General features: G+C 39.8%; 1 protein-coding gene across 2 annotated transcripts in view; it reads right to left on the reverse strand.

Annotated features, from left to right (window-relative positions):
- The window catches only part of SPATA5 (spermatogenesis associated 5), a 345032-nt gene that overhangs the window by 287988 nt on the left and 35161 nt on the right, over window positions 1-21883 (reverse strand). For both annotated transcript variants that reach the window (XM_032633447.1, XM_032633448.1), the window contains exon 10: window positions 13132-13286. In XM_032633447.1, the coding sequence (XP_032489338.1) occupies window positions 13132-13286 (155 nt within the window). The remainder of the gene's footprint in view (window positions 1-13131; window positions 13287-21883) is intronic.

Below are 21883 nucleotides of genomic sequence, written 5' to 3' on the forward strand. Positions count from 1 at the left end.
CTTAAAATAAGACACCAGTGGGGCTTCCCTGGTGGCGCAGTGGTTGAGAGTCCGCCTGCCGATGCAAGGGACACGGGTTCGTGCCCCGGTCCGGGAAGATCCCACATGCCGCGGAGCGACTAGGCCCGTGAGCCATGGCCGCTGAGCCTGTGCGTCCGGAGCCTGTGCTCCGCAACGGGAGAGGCCACAGCAGTGAGAGGCCCGCGTACCGCAAAAAAAAAAAAAAAAAAAAAAAGACAGCAGTGAAGCCTGCCACATCAATCAACTTTTCCTTTCACAAACAATTTCTCTGTAGTATGCGATGTTTGACAGCATTTTAACTACAGTAGAATTTCTTTCAAAATTGGAGTCAATCTTCTCAAACCCTGCCACTGCTTTAACTAAGTTTATGTAAAATTCCAACTTCTTTGTTGTCATGTCAACAATTTTCACAGCATCTTCACTAGGAGTAAATTCCATCTCCAGAAACCACTTTCTTTGCTCATCCATAGGAAGCAACTCCTCAGTCATTCAAGTTGTACCATGAGATTGCAGCAATCCAGTCACATCTTCAGGCTCCACTTCTAATTCCAGTTCTCTTGCTATTTCTACCACATCTGCAGTTACTTCCGCCACTGAAGTCTTGAATCCCTCAAAGTCATCCATAAGGGTTAGAATCAACTTCTTCCAAACCCCTGTGAATGTTGGTATAGACCTCTGCTGTGAATCATGAATGTTCTTAATGGCATCTAGAATGGTGAATCTTTTTTAGAAGGTTTTCAATTTACTTTGCTCAGATCCAACAGAGGAATCGCTACCTATGGTAGCTATATCCTTGCAAAACGTATTTCTTAAATAATAAGACTTGAAAGTCAAAATGATGCCTTGATCCATGGCCTGCAGAACGGATGTTGTGTTAGCAGGCATGAAAACAATATTAATCTTGTTGTACATCTCCGTCAGACTTCTTGGATGACCAGGTGAATTGTCAATGAACAGTAATATTTTGAAAGGAAGCTTTTTTTCTGAGTATTAGGTCTCAATAGTGGGCTTAAAATATTCAGAAAACCATGTTGTAAACAAAAGTATTGTCAGCCAGGCTTTGCTGTTCCATTTATAGAGAGCACAGGCAGAGTAGATTTAGCATCACTGTTAAGAACCCTAGGATTTTTGGAATGGTAAATGAGCACTGGCTTCAAATTAAAGTCAACAGCTGCACTAGCCCCTAACAAGAGTTAACCTGTCCTTTAAAGCTTTAAAGCCAGGCACTGACTTTTCCTCTCTAGCTATTAGAGTCCTAGATGGCATCTTCTTCCAATGTAAGGCTGTCTCATCTACAATGAAAATCTGCTGTCTAGGGTAGCCACCTTCATTAAACCATCTTAGCTAGATCTTTCGGATAACCTGCTGCAGCTTCTCCATCAGCACTTGCTGTTTCACCTTGCACTTTGATGTTATGGAGACGGCTTCTTTCCTTAAACAACATGAATCGACATTTGCTCGCTTCAGACTTTTCTTCTGCAGCCTCCTCATCTATACCACCCTTCACAGAATTGAAGAGAGTTTGGGCCTTGCTCTGGATTAGACTTTGGCTTAAGGGAATGTTGCAGCTGGTTTGATCTTCTATCCAGACCACTAAAACTTTCTCCACATCATTCATGTGTTCACTGGAGAAGCACTTAATTCCCTTCAAGAATTTTTCCTTTGCATCACAACTTGGCTAACTGTTTGGCACAAGAGCCCTAGCTTTTAAAGGCCTATCTTGGCTTTTGACATGCCTTCTTCACTAAGCTTAATCATTTCTAGCTTTTGATTGAAAGTGAGAGATGTGACTCTTCCTTTTCCTTGAACACACAGAGACCACTGTAGGGTTATTAACTGGCCTAATTTCAATATTGCTGTGTCTCAGAGAATAGAGAGGCCCAAGGAGAGGGAGCAAGCTAGGGGAACAGATGGTTGGTAGAGCAGTCAGAACACACAACAATTACCGGTTAAGTTCACCATCTTATATGGGTACAGTTAGTGGCACCCTAAAACAATTACAATAGTAACATCAAAGATCACTAATTAAAGATCACCATAAAAATATAATAATAATGAAAAAGTCTGAAATAGTGCAATAATTACCAAATAATACAGAGTAATACCGAGACACAAAGTGAGAAAATACTGTTAGAAAACTGGCTGACAGACTTGCTCATCACAGGGTTGCCACAAACCTTCAATTTCTTTAAAAAAAACAAAAAAACACCAGTATCTGTGAACCACAATAAAGTGAAACACAACAAAATGAGCTGTGCTTGTACTGAGTACTGATCAACTATACATACAAGTGTGGCATTTTCTTCTAGGACAACCTCAACATTATTTATAGATTCAAAAGGAGACACCCAACAGAAACTGAAAATTAAGAGTTCTCTATTTATAACCTGAACGGAAAAGTGTTCAATTTCATCAATGTTAACTGGGGTCAGAGCTGAGAATAGAAATTGGTGATCCTTCCACTCATTTCTCCTCCTATTGAACCCGGAGAAAAGTAAGGTATAAAAAGAAAAGTGGAATGAAAGAGTTAAACCTCTACAATATTTAATAATGGTCAAACTAAAATCTTGATTTTGGCACAGAGTATTTGCTGGTTAAAAGTAATCTACTTTGAGAGCTTCAAGATGGCGGAAGAGTAAGACGCAGAGATCACCTTCCTGCTCACAAATACGTCAGAAATACATCCACAGGTGGAACAACTCCTACAGAACACCTACTGAACGCTGGCAGAAGACCTCAGACCTCCCAAAAGGCAAGAAACTCCCCACGTACTTGGGTAGGGCAAAAGAAAAAACAGAGACAAAGAATAGGGACGGGACCCGCACCAGTGGGAGGGAGCTGTGAAGGAGGAAAGGTTTCCACACACTAGAAAGCCCCTTCGCTGGCGGAGACTGCGGGTGGCGGAGGGGGAAAGCTTCAGAGCCGTGGAGGAGAACGCAGCCACAGGGGTGCGGAGGAAAAAGCGGAGAGATTCCCGCACAGAGGATAGGTGCCGACCGGCACTCACCAGCCCGAGAGGCTTGTCTGCGCACCCGCCGGGGCGGGCGTGGGTTGGGAGCTGAGGCTCGGGCTTCGGTCGGACGCAGGGAGAGGACTGGGGTTGGCGGCGTGAACACAGCCTGAAAGGAGCTAGTGTGCCACAGCTAGCCGGGAGGGAGTCCGGGAAAAGGTCTGAAGCTGCCGAAGAGGCAAGAGACTTTTTCTTCCCTCTTTGTTTCCTGGTGTGCAAAGAGAGAAGATTCAGAGCACGGCTTAAAGGAGCTCCAGGGATGGGCACGAGCCGCGGCTATCAGCGCGGACTCCAGAGACAGGCATGGGACGCTAAGGCGGCTGCTGCGGCCATCAAGAAGCCTGTATGCGAGCACAGGTCACTATCCACACCTCCCCTCCAGGGAGCCTGTGCAAACCCGCCACTGCCAGGGTCCCGGGATCCAGGGACAACTTCCCTGGGAGAACGCATGGCGTGCCTCGGGCTGGTGCAACCTCACGCTGGCCTCTGCTGCCGCAGGCTCTCCCCGCATCCGTGCCCCTCCCTTCCCGCGGCCTGAGTGAGCCAGAGCCCCCCAATCAGCTGCTCCTTTAACCCCATCCTGAGTGGGAACAGACGCCCTCAGGCGACCTACACGCAGAGGGGCGGGTGCACATCCAAAGCTGAACCCCGGGAGCTGTGCGAACAGAGAGAAAGGGAAATCTCTCCCAGCAGCCTGAGGAGCAGCAGATTAAATCTCCACAATCAACTTGATGTACCCTGCATCTGTGGAATACCTGAATAGGCAACGAATCATCCCAAATTGAGGAGGTGGACTTTGAGAGCAACGATATATATATATTTTTCCCTTTTCCACTTTTTGTGAGTGTGTATGTGTATGCTTCTGTGTGAGATGTTGTCTGTACAGCTTTGCTTTTACCATTTGTCCTAGTGTACTGTCCTTTTTTTTAACTTAAAAAAATTTTTTTAATTATTTTTTATTTTAATAACTTTATTTTATTTTGCTTTATCTTCTTTCTTTCTTTTTTTTCTCCCTTTTATTCTTAGCTATGTGCAGGACAGGCTCTTGGTGCTCCAGCCAGGCATCAGGGCTGTGCCACTGAGGTGGGAGAGCCAACTTCAGGACACTGGTCCACAAGAGACCTCCCAGCTCCACAAAATATCAAATGGCAAAAATCTCCCAGAGATCTCCATCTCAACACCAGCACCCAGCTCCACTCAAGGACCAGCAACCTCGAGTGCAAGACACCCTATGCCAAACAACTAGCAAGACAGGAACACAACCCCATCCATTAGCACAGAGGCTGCATAAAATTATTAAAAGGCCACAGACACCCCAAAACACACCACCAGATGTGGACCTGCCCACCAGAAAGATAAGATCCAGCCTCATCCACCAGAACACAGGCACTAGTCCCCTCCACCAGGAAGCCTACACAACACACTGAACCAACCTTAGCCACTGGGGACAGACACCAAAAACAACAGAAACTACGAACCTGCAGCCTGTGAAAAGGAGACCCCAAACACAGTAAGTTAAGCAAAATGAGAAGACAGAAAAACACACAGCAGATGAAGGAGCAAGATAAAAACCGACCAGACCTAACAAATGAAGAGGAAATAGGCAATCTACCTGAAAAAGAATTCAGAATAATGACAGTAATGATCCAAAATCTTGGAAATAGAATGGAGAAAATACAAGAAATGTTTAACAAGGACCTAGAAGAACTAAAGAGCAAGGAGAAATGAACAACACAATAAATGAAATTAAAAATTCTCTAGAAGGGATCAATAGCAGAATAACTGAGGCAGAAGAATGGGTAAGTGACCTGGAAGATAAAATAGTGGAAATAACTACCGCAGACCAGAATAAAGAAAAAAGAATGAAAAGAATTGAGGACAGTCTCAGAGACCTCTGGGACAACATTAAATGCACCAACATTCGAATTATAGGGGTCCCAGAAGAAGAAGAGAAAAAGAAAGGGACTGAGAAAATATTTGAAGAGATTATAGTTGAAAACTTCCCTAATATGGGAAAGGAAATAGTTAATCAAGTCTAGAAGCACAGAGAGTCCCATACAGGATCAATCCAAGGAGAAACACGCCAAGACACATATTAATCAAACTATCAAAAATTAAATACAAAGAAGACATATTAAAAGCAGCAAGGGAAAAACAACAAGTAACACATAAGGGAATCCCTGTGAGGTTAACAGCTGATCTTTCAGCAAGCCAGAAGGGACTGGCAGGACATACTTAAAGTGATGAAAGAGAAAAACGTACAACCAAGATTACTCTACCCAGCAAGGATCTCACTCAGATTTGATGGAGAAATTAAAAGCTTTACAGACAAGCAAAAGCTGAGAGAATTCAGCACCACCAAACCAGCTCTACAACAAATGCTAAAGGAACTTCTCTAGGCAGGAAACAGAAGAGAAGGTAAAGACCTACAATAATAAGCCCAAAACAATTAAGAAAAATGGTAATAGGAACACGTGTCGATAATTACCTTAAATGTAAATGGATTAAATGCTCCAACCAAAAGACATAGACTGGCTGAATGGTTACAAAAACAAGACTCATATATATGCTGTCTACAAGAGACCCACTTCAGACCTAGGGACACATAAAGACTGAAAGTGAGGGGATGGAAAAAGATATTCCATACAAATGGAAAACAAAAGAAAGCTGGAGTAGCAATTCTCGTATCAGACAAAATAGACTTTGCACAGCAAAGGAAATCATAAACATGAAGCAATTGACAAAGGATTAATCTCCAATACACACAAGCAACTCATGCAGCTCAATATTAAAAAAACAAACAACGCAATCCAAAAATGGACAGAAGACCTAAATAGACACTTCTCCAAAGAAGATATACAGATAGCCAACAAACACATGAAAGAATGCTCAACATCATTAATCATTAGAGAAATGCAACTCAAAACTATAATGAGATATCATCTCACACCGGTCAGAATGGCCATCATCAAAACATCTACAAACAATAAATGCTGGAGAGGGTGTGGAGAAAAGGAAACCCTCTTGCACTGTTGGTGGGAATGTAAATTGATACAGCCACTATGGAGAACAGTATGAAGGTTCCTTAAAAAACTAAAAATAGAACTACCATATGACCCAGCAATCCCACTACTGGGCATATACCCTGAGAAAACCATAATTCAAGAAGAGTCATGTACCAAAATGTTCATTGCAGCTCTATTTACAATAGCCAGGACATGGAAGCAACCTAGGTGTCCATCAACAGATGAATGGATAAAGAAGATGTGTCACATATATACAATGGAATATTACTCAGCCATAAAAAGGAACAAAACTGAGTTATTTGTCGTGAGGTGGATGGACCTAGAGGCTGTCATACAGAGTGAAGTAAGGCTGAAAGAGAAAAACAAATACTGTATGCTAACACATATGTATGGAATCTAAAAAAAAAACGAAAAGAAAATGGTCAGAAGAACTTAGGGGCAAGACGGGAATAAAGATGCAGACCTACTAGAGAAGGGACTTGATACGGGGAGGGGGAAGGGTAAGCTGGGACAAAGTGAGAGAGTGGCATGGACGTATTATACACACTACCAAATGTAAAACAGATAGCTAGTGGGAAGCAGCCACATAGCACAGGGTGATTAACTCAGTGCTTCATGACCACCTAAAGGGGTGGGATAGGGAGGGTGCGGGGGAGGGAGATGCAAGAGGGAACAGGTATGGGGATATATGTATAAGTGATTCACTTTGTTATAAAGCAGAAACTGACACACCGTTGTAAAGCAATTATACTCTAATGAAGATGTTAAAAAAAAAGTAATCTACTTTTCCAAATGTGCTTTCCTGTTCAATTGTTATTACTTAAAACTATAAAAATGCTCAAGAGTAGTTGGCAGAGAAGACTGGGATCTTGTAAGTGATAGAAGACACTCTTCTGTCTAGACAACAAGAAGGAAAATCAAAAGAAACCAAATTCAAAACCCTGCCAAGGACCAATATGGAATTAATAGAATTTCTACAGGTTGTACTATCTATTCCAAAAAAAAAAAAATCTGTTATTTAGTAAAGCATCATAGAAGCCCTCAATCTTCTGAGTCTGTAAGAAATAAAATATAGAATACAGTACTGCTTTTAAAAAACAGAAACTCAAATTCCTTCTAATTATCCTGAGGGTACAAGAAGAATAAAATGTAATTATGGTCAATTAAACTATTTAACTCATATCTCTGCACCAGAAAAGTAATGCTAATGAGCTCATCCTAGGAAATTCAACTCACTTGTCACATTCTGATGTTCTAGTCTCATCTGAAAAAGCGCCAAATGAAAATACAGCTGCAAATTTTGAATACGTAGTGAAACAGATAACCTTTTGATTATTCATATAATTAAGAGGTTTGCTAGTTTTTAAAATGGGAGTAAATGAGGAATGTTTATTTAAATAATGACATTTGGTAGACACTCAATTTGACCACCAACTACCTCTAAGTTTAACCTGGATCCAAGACTGCAAACGGGTTTGGGGCTATACAGGTAGTCCTGAGGCTCTGCCTGCAGTTCACTTTACAAAAGTGCGTTCATGTGAAAGTAGAGTCCTATTTTTTTAATTGGCTTTTGGCTTATTCTGAACCAAAGGTCCAAATTCTGAAAACTGCAATCCGAAGGTATTATCAAAAGTGTACAGATGGGGCTTCCCTGGTGGCGCAGTGGTTGAGAGTCCGCCTGCCGATGCAGGGCACGCAGGTTCGTGCCCCGGTCCGGGAAGATCCCACATGCCGCGGAGCAGCTGGGCCCGTTAGCCATGGCCGCTGAGCCTGCGCGTCCAGAGCCTGTGCTCCGCAACGGGAGAGGCCGCAACAGTGAGAGGCCCGCGTACCGCAAAAAAAAAAAAAAAAAAGGGTACAGATAGATTACTTCCAAATAATAAAGGATAACCTAAAACTACATAAAATAAAATAGAGAAAGCCAGGAGAAGGGGATTGTTAAGATGTATATATGAATTACATAAACTTGATGGAATTAATTTGTATATATTTGGCTAAGAATGACTTTTATCAGGAATGACTGTTGTGACGTATACACAATGACTGATTGCAACAATAATATATAAATACAAGTATTAAAAGCACTATATTTTTTTCTTTACCTTAATACAATGAGAATTTTTAATGGATCAAGAAAGCAGGGCTTCCCTGGTGGCGCAGTGGTTGAGAGTCCGCCTGCCGATGCAGGGGACACGGGTTCGTGCCCCGGTCCGGGAAGATCCCACATGCCGCGGAGCGGCTGGGCCCGTGAGCCATGGCCGCTGAGCCTGCGCATCCAGAGCCTGTGCTCCGCAACGGGAGAGGCCACAACAGTGAGAGGCCCGCGTACCACAAAAAAAAAAAAAAAAAAAAAAGAAAGCAACATGTTCTGCATAAAATATAAAGGATTACTGTATATCCTTCCAGACTAGACAGCTTAACACTATTATAGACATCTGTATTCCAAAACTGTTAAGTTCACTAACAGTAGTAAATTCACTAAAGAAATTAGTTGCTTTAGCCGCAAGGCACAGGGATATTAGCTCGGGGCTTTGGGACAGCCTGGAGGGGTGGCGGGGGGGAGAGTGGGAGGGAGGGAGATGCAAGAGGGAAGACACATGGGAGCACATGTATATGTATGGCTGATTCACTTTGTTATAAATCAGAAACTAACACACCATTGTAAAGCAATTATACCCCAATAAAGATGTTAAAAAAAAAATAAATAAAAAATAAAATAAAATAAAAGGGAAAAAAAAAAAAAAAAGAAATTAGTTGCTTTATAAAATATGAAAAATATGAAGAATGTTTCATGAGGGTAATAATGGCCTATATTGTACTTTGGTACAGAAGAAGGATGATACACTCTTTTTAAAATATTTTTCAAATATCTGAAATTGACCATCTAATATGTTTTTTCATGAAAATTATAGTTATTTGCTCATTTATTCAACAAATACTGATTGGACATCTATTATGTGCTAGTCCTATGCTAAGTACTAAGGATAAAAACAAAAAGAAAGAACCTCTGGTCTTATGGAACTTCAAATTCATTTAAAAGCCATCCAGATATACCCCTGATCTAAAAATTTAACATTTTTATAGGGAGGAGAAGAGACATAACTGATAGCTACCTTTCATTTTCTTTTTAAATCTCTATTCATCTAAAACTTATCCAGTATTATTCCTTGTAATAAAGAACTTTTCAGTGAAGAAAATAATCTAGTGGAAAGTAAAAAGAGAAAAGAACTAAAGTGAAAATAAAATGAGATTTTGCTTAAGTTCTTTGCAATTTCACATTTTTATCACATGATTAAAAATTAGAACAACCTTTCTGGGGTAAAAAAAAGAAAACGATATTTGTCACAAACTTTAAAAATCACATATTTTAGTCTGGTAATTCCACTTCATCAAAATCAAAAACGCAAAGATTTGGACACAAATATGTTTATAACTATATGAGAGAAAAATAGAAAAAAACCCTAAATTTCTGAGAATGGAAGAAAGATAAAACAATTACAGTTTATCAACATAACAGTCTATTATGCTGTCAATAAAAAGATGTTTGCCAGGAAATTTTAGAGTAAAACATTTATCATATAACTTTAAATGATAAAAGCAGAACATAAAACTATATATATCCTAAGATTAACTATATTAAAATACCTATATGCACAGAAGAAAATCTATAAAATTCTAAAAAATCTATTGGAACTGTGACAAAATATTAACAGTTATCTCTGGGTGAAAAACTGAAATTTCACAATGCATATTAGCATATTCAAAGATTCTAAGGATTCCTCAAGTAAAGAAATATATTTGACTTTCATCACTGATTAATTGTAAAATGCATTTGACTTTTAACACACCAATTGGTATAATCACCAATTCAGAAAGTCCAAAAAAAGGAAACATTACATTTAAGTAAGTGGCTAACACTTGTGGTCTCCTGAAATTAATAATGCACTATATTATAATTGGCAACATTCCAACCTTAAGACATTTCTTTCAAACTTTAGCAAGTGTGATTTAGAAGGTTTAATTTCACACACTAAAATCTTTTCTCAAAAGATGTTGAATGCTCACTTTGCTATTAAAAAAAAAAGCCGCAATTAACTAGCTACTTTAAACAGGTTTTCTATAGCAAAATAAATATTAAATCTTCTGCAGAAATCAGTTGGAGAGATCTTTGTAGGTGTAATAGCCAGAAATCAGAAGAGTGAACTTTAGGAATCCAATTACAGAAATGTTGACTTCTCAGGAAAATTTTTACAATCTGAAGTGAGCATGAAAAGCAATGTAAGAAAGTCCTCTGACCAAGGCTAATCACTTTGGAGCTCATGAGTAACATCATAGTACACCATGGACTTAGACCAAATAATGAAACGCCAAATGGAAAATGGCACAAGTCCATGGGTTGTAAATACTGTATCAAAAGAAAATAAAGGAAAAATTCTTTCATTAGAGCAATTAAAAGTGCAGCTGTAGTACCAGTTCCTATGATGAATAAATCAGTTCAGCAGTTCTAAGAGTGGACAGCCACTGCTTAAACACATTCTTCATTGGCAATAACTTTTAAGTTTAAAAGCTGACTGTAGGTTTCCTTAGCTCCTAAACTTTTTTAATCACTAAAATGTTTGGGGATGGTGCAGTTGGTTATAACCCTATCCCCTGAAATTTTCACATGAGGCATTTGATGATTAGGTGTCTACGTGACCCATTATATTATGTTACAGTACCCAATAAAATACAGATAAATACTGCAAATATTCATACCAATATCGGTATTCATACCAATCAATGTCCCCGAACTTTAGACCGTAAGTTCCAAAGAAGTGAAGTTTCTACTAACCCAACATCAATCATTCTTCATTCTATAATTCCATTTGTCAAATTATTCATATGAAATGAGCATGTTCTGCTACAGAGCTTCTGAAAAACCCCAAAGTTGAGCTTTCAGTAGTAAATTTGAAAATGTTTCAAAAAGAATTCAAAATCACATTAAGCAGCCTAAACTAGCAGTTAGTCCTTGGGAATGTTCTTATCTCCAGGGTACTGTTTCCCAGCCTAAACTTACAAAACAACTGTGTTCTATAAGAAGCTAACAAGTGCCTGCTTCACTTAGCTTTTGCTAATGACTGTAAAATTTAGTGGCTCAAAATAACTTTATTATTTCTGACAATTCTGAGGGTTAACTGGTTTCTCCTGGTTGGGGCAAACTTTGATTGGAGTGGGATAGTCTAGCATGGCATCACATGTCTGACAACTGGTGATGACTAGAATGAGGGGATCTCAACTAGGAAGGCTCATCCCTGTTCACACAGTCTCTCATCCTCCAGGAAGCTAGTACAGATTTCTTAACAAAGCTAATGCAATGGCAAAGACCAGCAAGAGAAGGCAAGCCCTAAGCGCTTTCAAGCCTGCTTGCATTATGGCTGCCAACGCTCCACTGGCCAAAGCAAGTTACATGGCCAAGTGCAGATTCAAGGATGGAAAACTTGACTCCCTAGCGTTTAGAGTAGGAGCTACAAGACTGCAGTGCAAAAGGGCAAACACAGTGAAGGGAAGAATTTGTGGTCATTTTTTGCAATCCACCACACTGCAAATGCTGCAAGTCTCTGCTCCACGTGGTCCATGGTGAAATAAGTTTAAATAACAGCTCTCTTTTGACACTTCAAAATACATATTGACATATTACAATATAATATAATGCAGGACACACTGCCAATGCTTGTTTCAATGTTCATTTTCTAAAAATATTAATATATTCAAAGAAAACTATAAAGCCATCCCCCACCCCCGAATATTAGGCCCATGTGTGTCACAGGTGACGTAACAGGTGGTCCATGCATAAAAGGTAACTTCTGTTGCCCTTGTGGTGATCTCACTGAAAACTCTGCAGAGACAGTCAATGAAGTATATGTAAAAGAACCCAAGGAAACATCAAGCATCATTAGTAGAAAGTATCATAACTAGAAGATTTTTTTTTTGTTCTAAAATTAGCCTTGTTGACATTTTCTGGTAAAACTAAACATGGAATTAGTATACAACCCAGTAACTGTACTACACTTGGGTATTTGTTCCAGAGAAATAAAAACTTATATTCACACAATACCTGTAGAAAAATGTTCATAGAAGCTTTACTCATAATAGCCCCAAACTGGAAACAAGCCAGATGTCCTTCAACTGGTGAATGGTTAAACAAACCGTTGTACACATATACCATGGAATACTACTCAGCAAAAGAAAGGAACAAACTATTGATATATAACAACTTGAATGAATCACCAGGGAATTACAGTAAGTGAAAAAAACTAATCCTAAACAATTATCTAATGTATAATTCCATTTACACAACACTTCTGAAATGACAGAATTTTGGAAATGGATGCATGAACAAGGTGGGTGTAGTTATGAAAGGGCAAAGCAAGGGATCATTGTGGTGATGGAAATCCTCAGTATCTCGATTCTGGTGATGGATACACAAAACTTTACATATAATAACACTGCACAGAACTAAATACACAGACACAGACACACACGTACACATAAATGAGTACAGGCAACACTGGGGAAACCTGAAAAAGATCGATGATTCTATCAATATCCTGGCTTGTGATACTGTATTATAGTTTTGTAAGGTGTTACCACTGCGGGAGAGACTGGGTAAAGTATACATACACTCTCCCTAAAGTATTTCTTACAACTGTACTATATCTACAATTATCTCCATAAAAATTTCAATTAAAAAAAAATTTTTTTTTTTTTTTTTTTGCGGTACGCGGGCCTCTCACTGTTGTGGCCTCTCCCGTTGCGGAGCTCAGGCTCCAGACGCGCAGCCTCAGCGGCCATGGCTCACGGGCCCAGCTGCTCTGCGGCATGTGGGATCTTCCCGGACCGGGGCACGAACCCGCGTCCCCTGCATCGGCAGGCGGACTCTCAACCACTGCACCACCAGGGAAGCCCTTTTTTTTTTTTTTTGCGAAAAAAAAATTTTTTTAAGTTTAGCTTAGGAAGGTAGTTTCCCTGGGGTCTTAGTTTCTTTCAGAGTTTAATTCAAACAGTGTGGCTAGCATGAGGGTACAAATGACTTACATTTGGGACATCAATTGCTACCTCCCTCATGGCACTGGGCCTGATGTCATTCATCCCCTGCAAGAAATCTTTCAGAGTAATCTTCACCAACCCAGCCATCTTACTGTCAGGGAGGTTAGGGTGTTTCCTCAAGACTCTCCTCAAGGCATGAAGACCTGTAAAGAGAAAAGTAGCACAAGCTCTGTCTTCCACCTCATAAATACACACTGAACCATTACCAATAAAAATAATAACAAAAAACCCAAAGCTCATGCATATTATAACATTTAAAATTTTGTGTGCTTGTGCACACGCGTGCGTGCGTGCGTGTACAGTGGCGGGAGGGTGGGAGGCAGAAGGGATAATGTGGGGGATGAAGGCAAAAATCTAAATGCTTAGTTTTGGTGGTAAAAATATGACAAACCGCTATGAAATATGAAAAGACAGATATTTTACATATGTGAAATAAAATTTACAAAACAACTTCCGCAAAAAAGACCATAAAGGTTTGTCAAAATAACCTGTTTGGAGAATTTCTTTGAAAAGAGTAAAATATTAAACCAGTAACATACCTTTCACCCTGCCCTTTTTGTTAATACACACAAACCAGAGTTACAAGTTTTGTAAGGTATTGGCAGAACATCTTGAAGGAAATGTTCAGTTGGCAGTCAGAAATGTGGTTTTGGAATTCAAGACAGAATCAAACTTCAGAGTTATGTATATACACACGAGATCTGATATTATAGGAGTAGAAGAGACCTATAAAAGGGAAGCTAGAGAGGGATCAGGGATGGAAGAATGAGGGTTGACATCTCAATCTTAGGGAAGTCGATCATTTGAGGAGTATAGGAACAAACGATGGTTTAGGCAGAGATAGAGAAGTAGAATCAGAATAGTAAAATACCACAAAGCCAAAAAGGTGATCAACCAAGTCAAATTTAGAGAGATGCAAAATAACTTAAAAGAGATCATGCTGACCTAAAACATTACCGATGTTAGGTTCTTTGTTTTTGCTGTTTGCTTGGAGTTTAAGCACTGATAGGACTGAATGCCCCAAGCCATCCCCCCATCCAAGTTCCCAGATTTAGAGCCCCTTTATCTATGACAAAGACCTCTAGTCTAGAGGGCAGCAAAGTCCCTATGTGTTCTTTGCCTGAGGGTATTTTGTAATGAAGTGCTATATTTGTGTTCTAGTACACAATGAAGTTCCACTTTGAAGAATTTTAGTCTCAGAGACCTCTTAGAAATCCAGTCTGAATAACTGAACTTGCCCTGGGTCACCAACAAGCTCCATCATTTTTAATGTCTTTTGTCTAAAATGTTATGCCTCAGTGAATTTTTACTAAATTTAAATGATATCATAATTGTCATCTTACTTGCCTTCATTTATTTGAACTTTGAAACAGAAGCATTGGTTCAAGGAAGGAAAACACAAACTCCCCCAAACAGAGGTCTGGATATCTTTGACTACTAAGGAAAAACAGTGAATAATACACCACTCAGAAAATAGATCCACAGTAATCTTTCCCAAGGAAAGCTATCATTACAAGTCTAATATTCATGGAGGTCTCCGAGACAGTAGGTTAACCAGAAAAAAAGCTACAAAAGAGGAAACTGAAGATATATGTAAAAAGATCACTATTTTCTATGGAAAATTTCTTAGGCCATACTCTGCAATCCGAAATCTATGCCACTTATTTAAGTCTATCTTACAAATATCTATATGGTTTTCTGCCTTCCAAAAATGTTGAAAGATAATTCTTTACATCTCTCACATTTCTGCTTATCTTTCCAACAGAAGCACTAACTGCCTCTGTTACAGACTATCTTTTCAAGGATGTCTGTGTACAGGAAGACAGAGTGTCTCCCTCCAAAGCAAAGGGCAGATATGCTTACTGCCCATTTCAAAAGATGAAGGTTCCCTAAGCTCAAGGTTCTCCTGTAATGCCACCTCATAAGGACTCAGATGTCACCCAGCCCTTTTTGTATCTCTTTGTGAGAAATGAGGCTCCGGGAGCTGGTGCAAATGCTGTTTCTCTGGCTACTTCTGTTGCTGTAAGTAGTAGTCTATCCTTTGACTCTGACCCAGGAATCTGTGTCTTCTGAAAGCACTTGTGAAACTTGTTAAATTGCAAGTAGGGTAAAATCGCAAACCTTCACAGTTCTTGACATGAAAATAAAAGTTTACTTTAAATTAGGTTGTTTCACTGCCCAACATACCTTTCAAATGGTGCAATCATAAAAAACTAAATAAATAAATCCTCAGTAATAAGGCACTGTGTTGTATTAGACAGCACCTTGGTGACCTGAAAGAATTAAAGCAGTTCTAAAAAATCTTACATAAATGGAAGTGATCAAAAGACCAAAAGAATCTAACACTTCATGTCCCAAATGGCTATCTGGCAATACTTGTCAATATTTCTAATTTAGACCAGATACCTTACTCTTACCAGCACTGATATACTAGAAACTGAAACAAAGGAAGTGGTCTAATAATTTTCCCACATTTACGTCACAAGGCATAAAGTGGGACAATAAAGGAGACCGATTATTTTCATTTGAGAAAGGGATTTGGAAAGAGCAGCAGCCACTCATGAGGCAGGGACTGGCAGCCTACTGAGCTGGGGACAGCCCTGCCTCCAAGTAAGTCAGAAAGGGAAAGACAAATACCATATGATACCACTTATATGTGGAATCTAAAATATGACACAAATGAACCTGTCTATGAAACAGAATCACGGAAATAGAGAACAGACTGGTGGTTGCCAAGGGTGAGGAGGTTAGGAGAGGGATGGAGTGGAAGGCTGGGGTTAGCAGATGTAGGCTTTTATACAGTAAGTCCCCTACATACGAACCTTCAAGTTTCAAAGATACGAACATGCATTTGCATGTCTAATCACGTAAGTTTGTTCACGTGTCTGGAATACATTGTAACATGCATGCATCCTCTACAACAGGTTGAGCTTTTGCGTACTTTACTGTAGAGTACTGTATAGCAGCTGTCCCCAAACGTTTTGGCACCAGAGACTGGTTTCGTGGAAGACAATTTTTCCACAGACAGGTGGGGAGTGGGGAGGGATATGGTTCAGGCAGTAATGCAAGCGATGGGGAGCAGCAGATGAAGATTTGCTTGCTTGCCTGCCGCTCGCCTCCTGTTGTGCAGCCCAGTTCCGGGACCCCTGCTGTATAGAGTACAGTAGTACAGTATCTTTATTTCAAGCCCAGGATGTCGGGAAGCAAGTGTGAAAGCAGCGGTGATATAGGTGGTACTGCTAAGAAACGCCAAGCAATAACGATGGAAACAAAAGTGAAAATAATTGAGAGTGGAGCAACAACAGGAAGAATAAGAAACTGAAGAACCGAAGAGATTCACGACACAGGAAATGGCAAGGGGACTTTCTTTATTTGAGGAGGCACTGTTAGTTTTTGAGGCACAGGACGCAAACATAGAACAGTACAGGAAGGTTGCAGCCGCCATTCAGAATGCAATCCAGTGCTACCGTGTCATCTATGACAAGAAAAAAAAGAGCTACTACCCGGACGTCACTGGATCGTTTTTTCAAGAGGGTAGATAGAATTGAATCCAGCAAGGAACCAGAACCTGTGCCATCGACGTCAGGTGTGAGTGAAATTGCAGCTTGCCCTCCGTCTCCTACTGCTGACGATCCTTCAGCTCTACCATCTCCCACCTCCTCTCCCTCCTCCAGTCAGTAACTCTTCTTGCCTGTTCACTCAGTGCCAGCCCCTGTATGCCAGCTGTTGTACTCTACTACTGTACTTTTCAAGGTACTGTACTGTAAGGTTAAAAATGTTTTTTGTGTGTGTGTGTTTGTTTTTTATGTATTATTTGTGTGAAAAGTATTATAAATCTATTACAGTACAGTACTATATAGCTGATTTTGTTAGTTGGGTACGTAGACTAACTTTGTTGGACTTACAAACAAAATGGACTTAAGAATGGGCTCTCGGAATGGTACTCATTCGTATGTAGGGGCCTTACTGTATATGGAATGGATAAGTAGCAAAGTCCTACTGTATGGCACAGAGAACTATGTTCAATATCCTATGATAAACCATAATGGAAAAGAATATTTTTTAAAGTGTATATATATATGTATGTATGTATAACTGACTCACTCTACTGTACAGCAGAAATTAACACAACACTGTAAATCAACTATACTTCGATTAAAAAAAAACAAAACTGTGTCTTCTGCAAGCACCCTTAGCAGTCAGCCTCACCAAAACAGAAGGACCCATGCAGCTCATGTAGGGCTCACACCTTACACCCTAGAGTGACCAGGGTCCCCAACCCCTGGGCTGGGGACTGTTAGGAACCGGGCTGCAGAGCAGGAGGTGAGTACCGGGTGCGCGAGCAAAGCTTCATCTGCCGCTCCCCATCGCTTGCATTACCGCCTGAACCATCCCTCCCCCCTACCACACACGAAAAAATTATCTTCCAAGAAACCAGTCCCTGGTGCCAAAAAGGCTGGGGACCGCTGCCCTAGAGCATATAGCTCTAGTGACCAGAGGGGAGTGTGCTGCTGGGCCCCATAGAATGTCACCTACAAAAGGCCACTTCTCCAAAATCAGCCAACATAACTGACCTACCCAACACAGAAAAAAAAAACACAGCAAAATCTGCAAAATGAGGAGACAGAGGAATATGTTCCAAATAAAGGAACAAGACAAAGGACTCAGAAAAAGGACTCAGAAAAAGGGCTAAACAAAGGGGAGATAAGCAAGCTACTCAGTAGAGAGTTCAAGGTAATAATCGTAAAGATGCTCAGCGAACACAGAATGGATGAACACAGTGAAAATTTTAACAGAGAGAAAATATAATGAAGAAAACAAAGGTAAAGAATACAATAACTGGGGACTTCCCTGGTGGCGCAGTGGTTAAGAACCCACCTGCTAATGCAGGGGACACAAGTTTGATCCCTGGTCTGGGAGGATCCCACATGCCGCAGAGCAACCAGGCCCGTGAGCCACAACTACTGAGCCTGCGCTCTAGAGCCCACGAGCCACAACTACTGAGCCTGTGTGCCACAACTACTGAAGCCCGCACGTCTAGAGCTGGTGCTCCACAACAAGAGAAGCCACCGCAACAAGAAGCCCATGCACCACAATGAAGAGTAGTACCCACTCGCCACAACAAGAGGAAGCCTGCACGCAGCAACGAAGACCCAATGCAGCCAAAAATAAATAAATAAAATAAATTTGTAAAAAAAAAGAATACAATAATAAAATCCAATATATACAAACAGCTCATAAAAATCAAAGAATATATATGTACACACACACACTCACAAACACACATACACACACAAACACAGGAATATTATTCCGGCATAAAAAAGAATAAAATACTGCCATTTGCATCAACGTTGGTGGACCTAGAGAATATTATGCATAGTGAAACAACTCAGACAGAGACAAATACTATATGACATCACTTACATATGGAATCTAAAAAATAATACAAATGAATGTATAAACAAAACAGAATGAGACTTAGACACAGAAAACAAACCTGTGGTTACCAAAGGGGAGAGGGAAGTGGGGTGGGACAAATTAGGGGTATGGGCTTAACAGATATAAACTATTATATACAAAATAGATAAGCAACAATGATTTACTATACAGCACAGGAAAGTATACCTATTAACTTATAATAACCTATAATGGAATATAAACTGAAAAAATACTGAATCATTATGTTATACCTGAAATTAACACAACACTGTATTATAAATCAACTATAATTCAAAAAAAAAGAATACAATAACTAAAGTAAAAGATATGCTAGAAGGAATCAACAGTAGATTACATGATCCAGAAGAATGCATCAGCAAACTGGAAGACAGAGTAGTGGAAATCACCATGTTCTAAATAGTTGGGACCTAGAGAAAAACTGCAGGAATAGTTTTGCCTCCCCTCGCCAATAAAGCCGAGGACTATTCTTTAAATAAAGTAAAAGATCTGCCCAAGAAGAGCTTCTAATGAAGTACTGGAATCAACAAGAGAAGCTGAACAGAGGCTGTGATAACTCCAGAGCTCACGATACCCATGCAGAGGTAGCAGGGAGGGGAGAGCAATCAGGATGGAATAGCACACAAAATCATTCTACTTATTTCTCATAATTCTTTTCTTCTTCCATTCATTTCTGTCTAATCTTTATTAAATCTTTCTGTTTTTTAGGGTTTATTATTTTTTTAATACTAATGCACAGCTTTTTATTTCTCAACCTTTCTTCATTTCTAACATAAGAATTTCAGGTTGTAAATTTCCCCGTAAGAATTCCTTTAGCCGCATACCACAGATTTTGATCATTCAATTCCAAATAGCTTTTTATTTGCATATTACAGTTCAACCAATAATTTATTTAAAATATTCTAATTTCTAAACTGTGGAAGTTTTTTTTTTTTTTTGCAGTACGCGGGCCTCTCACTGTTGTGGCCTCTCCCGTTGCGGAGCACAGGCTCCGAATGCGCAGGCTCAGCGGCCATGGCTCATGGGTCCAGCTGCTCCGCGGCATGTGGGATCTTCCTGGACCGGAGCACTAACCCGTGTCCCCTGCATCGGCAGGCAGACTCTCAACCACTGCGCCACCAGGGAAGCCCCGTGAAGGTTTTTTAACTGACTGAATTTAACTTAGAGAACAAGGTTTGTATGAAATGAATTTTTCAAATGGCAAATTCATAAACATTCTCTACCTGTTTGAATATGTATATATGTTACTGGTTCAGTGTTCCAAATACATATCCATTAGATCAAGTTTGTTGATAGTGTTCTTCAAACCTTCTCTATCCTCAAAGACTGACAGAGATGTGTTAAAACTCACTAAAATGGTTGTTCTGTTCATTTCTCCTTGTAGTTAGATATTTTTGTTTTATGTTTCAAAGCTACCCTGTCAAGTACATCAGATTTAAAAGTTATAACTTCCCAGTGAACTGAATGTTTTATCAATATATGGTAGTCATCCTTAAGGAATGAGTTTTGCATTAAAATTATTCTAATCCTTACCACTTCCTTTTCTTGCTTTCTTTGAGACTCAATCTTTTGTGCTTTTCACATTCCATTTTGCCTTCTATTTAGTTTTAAAGTTATACACTATTATTTTAATGGTTATACTAAAAATGTTAATACATATTTAAGTATAGTTAATCAAAGTAAAGTTAATCATGAGGCTGCAAGGAAATTAATAGGTAAGCCAGTGACATAGATCTCCACATTATTCTTCCGCAGACAAGGTTTTTTAACAGCCAGAATGAACGTTTGTTTTTTTAATCTCTACCATGTCATTATTTCCTCCATTCTATATTTTATTTGCATCTGCTTTTCTCTTTCACCAAAAACTTCCACTCGTGTGGTTCTGTCTCTTGAATGGACCTTGGTCTGACTTCATCATCTTAAAAATCTTGTCAAAGAATGAGATTATTTTAAACTTTGCTGTTTTGTTCTCAAGTCTATTGACTCTACCCTTAACATTTTAAATTTCTTTCATGTTTGGGCTCACTGTATTGCTCTTTTCCAACTATCTGAGTTGAATGCATTTATTTTTAACCCTTCCTGTTTCCTGATAACTGTTTTTGTTATAGTTCCCTCTTAGATAAAATCTAAAACAGAGTTTTTACTACCATTCTATTCTTAACATTTAGTTCCTTATATAATTTCTTTTGCAGCTCACACAGAGATTATATGAGCATTATGTAACTTAGTTTTCAGTTGTACCAGTTACTAAATTATTGACTTTCAGCTCCAAAACCATACTTCTAAACTTGGCTTTGTGATACTTGGGGCTGAGACTCTGCAAACTACACTTTGGCTCCATGGTAGGCTTTGCCAATGATAGAGCAAAGCTCTAGAGAGAGACTGCAGATGAAGGGGAGAGAAGGGACTAACTCTTTACTTCTGTGGCCTCCTGTCCTGTCTGCTATTCCACTCTAGCAACCCCTAAGAGATATCAGCACCAATCCACCAGTGCCATTCTCAGAGGTCTGAGCCAGCCTTCAAAATATCAGGCAGTTCTTCAGAGGTCTGAGTTCTAGATTTTAGAAATCCCAACCTCTTTCCTTTGTTTCCCCAGCCTTACAGGTGATAGTAGCTTCTCAGTTAGTAATTTTATAATTTGTTATGAATGCTTTATAGTAAATTCTCTCTACAAAAATGAGTGGTAGAGGTTCTATCTCCTAACTGGATCATGACACAAATAACAATCCTATGGAATTTTTAAGAAATATCCTTTTTTCCCATTATAATGCAGACTGAGATTTTTTTTTTTAATAAATTTATTTTATATATTTATTTATATTTTTGGCTGCGTTGGGTCTTCACTGCTGCACGCAGGACTTTCCCTAGTTGTGGCGAGTGGGGGCTACTCTTTGTTGCAGTGCAAGGCCTTCTCATTGCAGTGGTTTCTCTTGCGGAGACAGGCTCTAGGTGTGCGGGCTTCAGTACCTGTGGCTCGCGGGCTCTAGAGCGCAGGCTCAGTAGTTGTAGCACACAGGCTTAGCTGCTCTGGGGCATGTGGGATCTTCCCCAACCAGGGATCGAACCCGTGTCCCCTGCATTGACAGGAGGATTCTTAACCATTGGGCCACCAGGGAAGTCCCCCAGACTGAGGTTTTTATAAGTGAGAGCAAAACTACCCAAACATTTTAAGAGGCTAATATAACCTTGACTCAAAAACCAAATATGAACAAGAAAAAAATGCCTTTTACTTACAGACATGGGACAAAAGTTCTAAATAAAATATTAGCTGACTAAATCT

This window comes from Phocoena sinus, chromosome 5, assembly GCF_008692025.1.
Source record: "Phocoena sinus isolate mPhoSin1 chromosome 5, mPhoSin1.pri, whole genome shotgun sequence".
Classification (NCBI taxonomy): Eukaryota; Metazoa; Chordata; class Mammalia; order Artiodactyla; family Phocoenidae; genus Phocoena; species Phocoena sinus.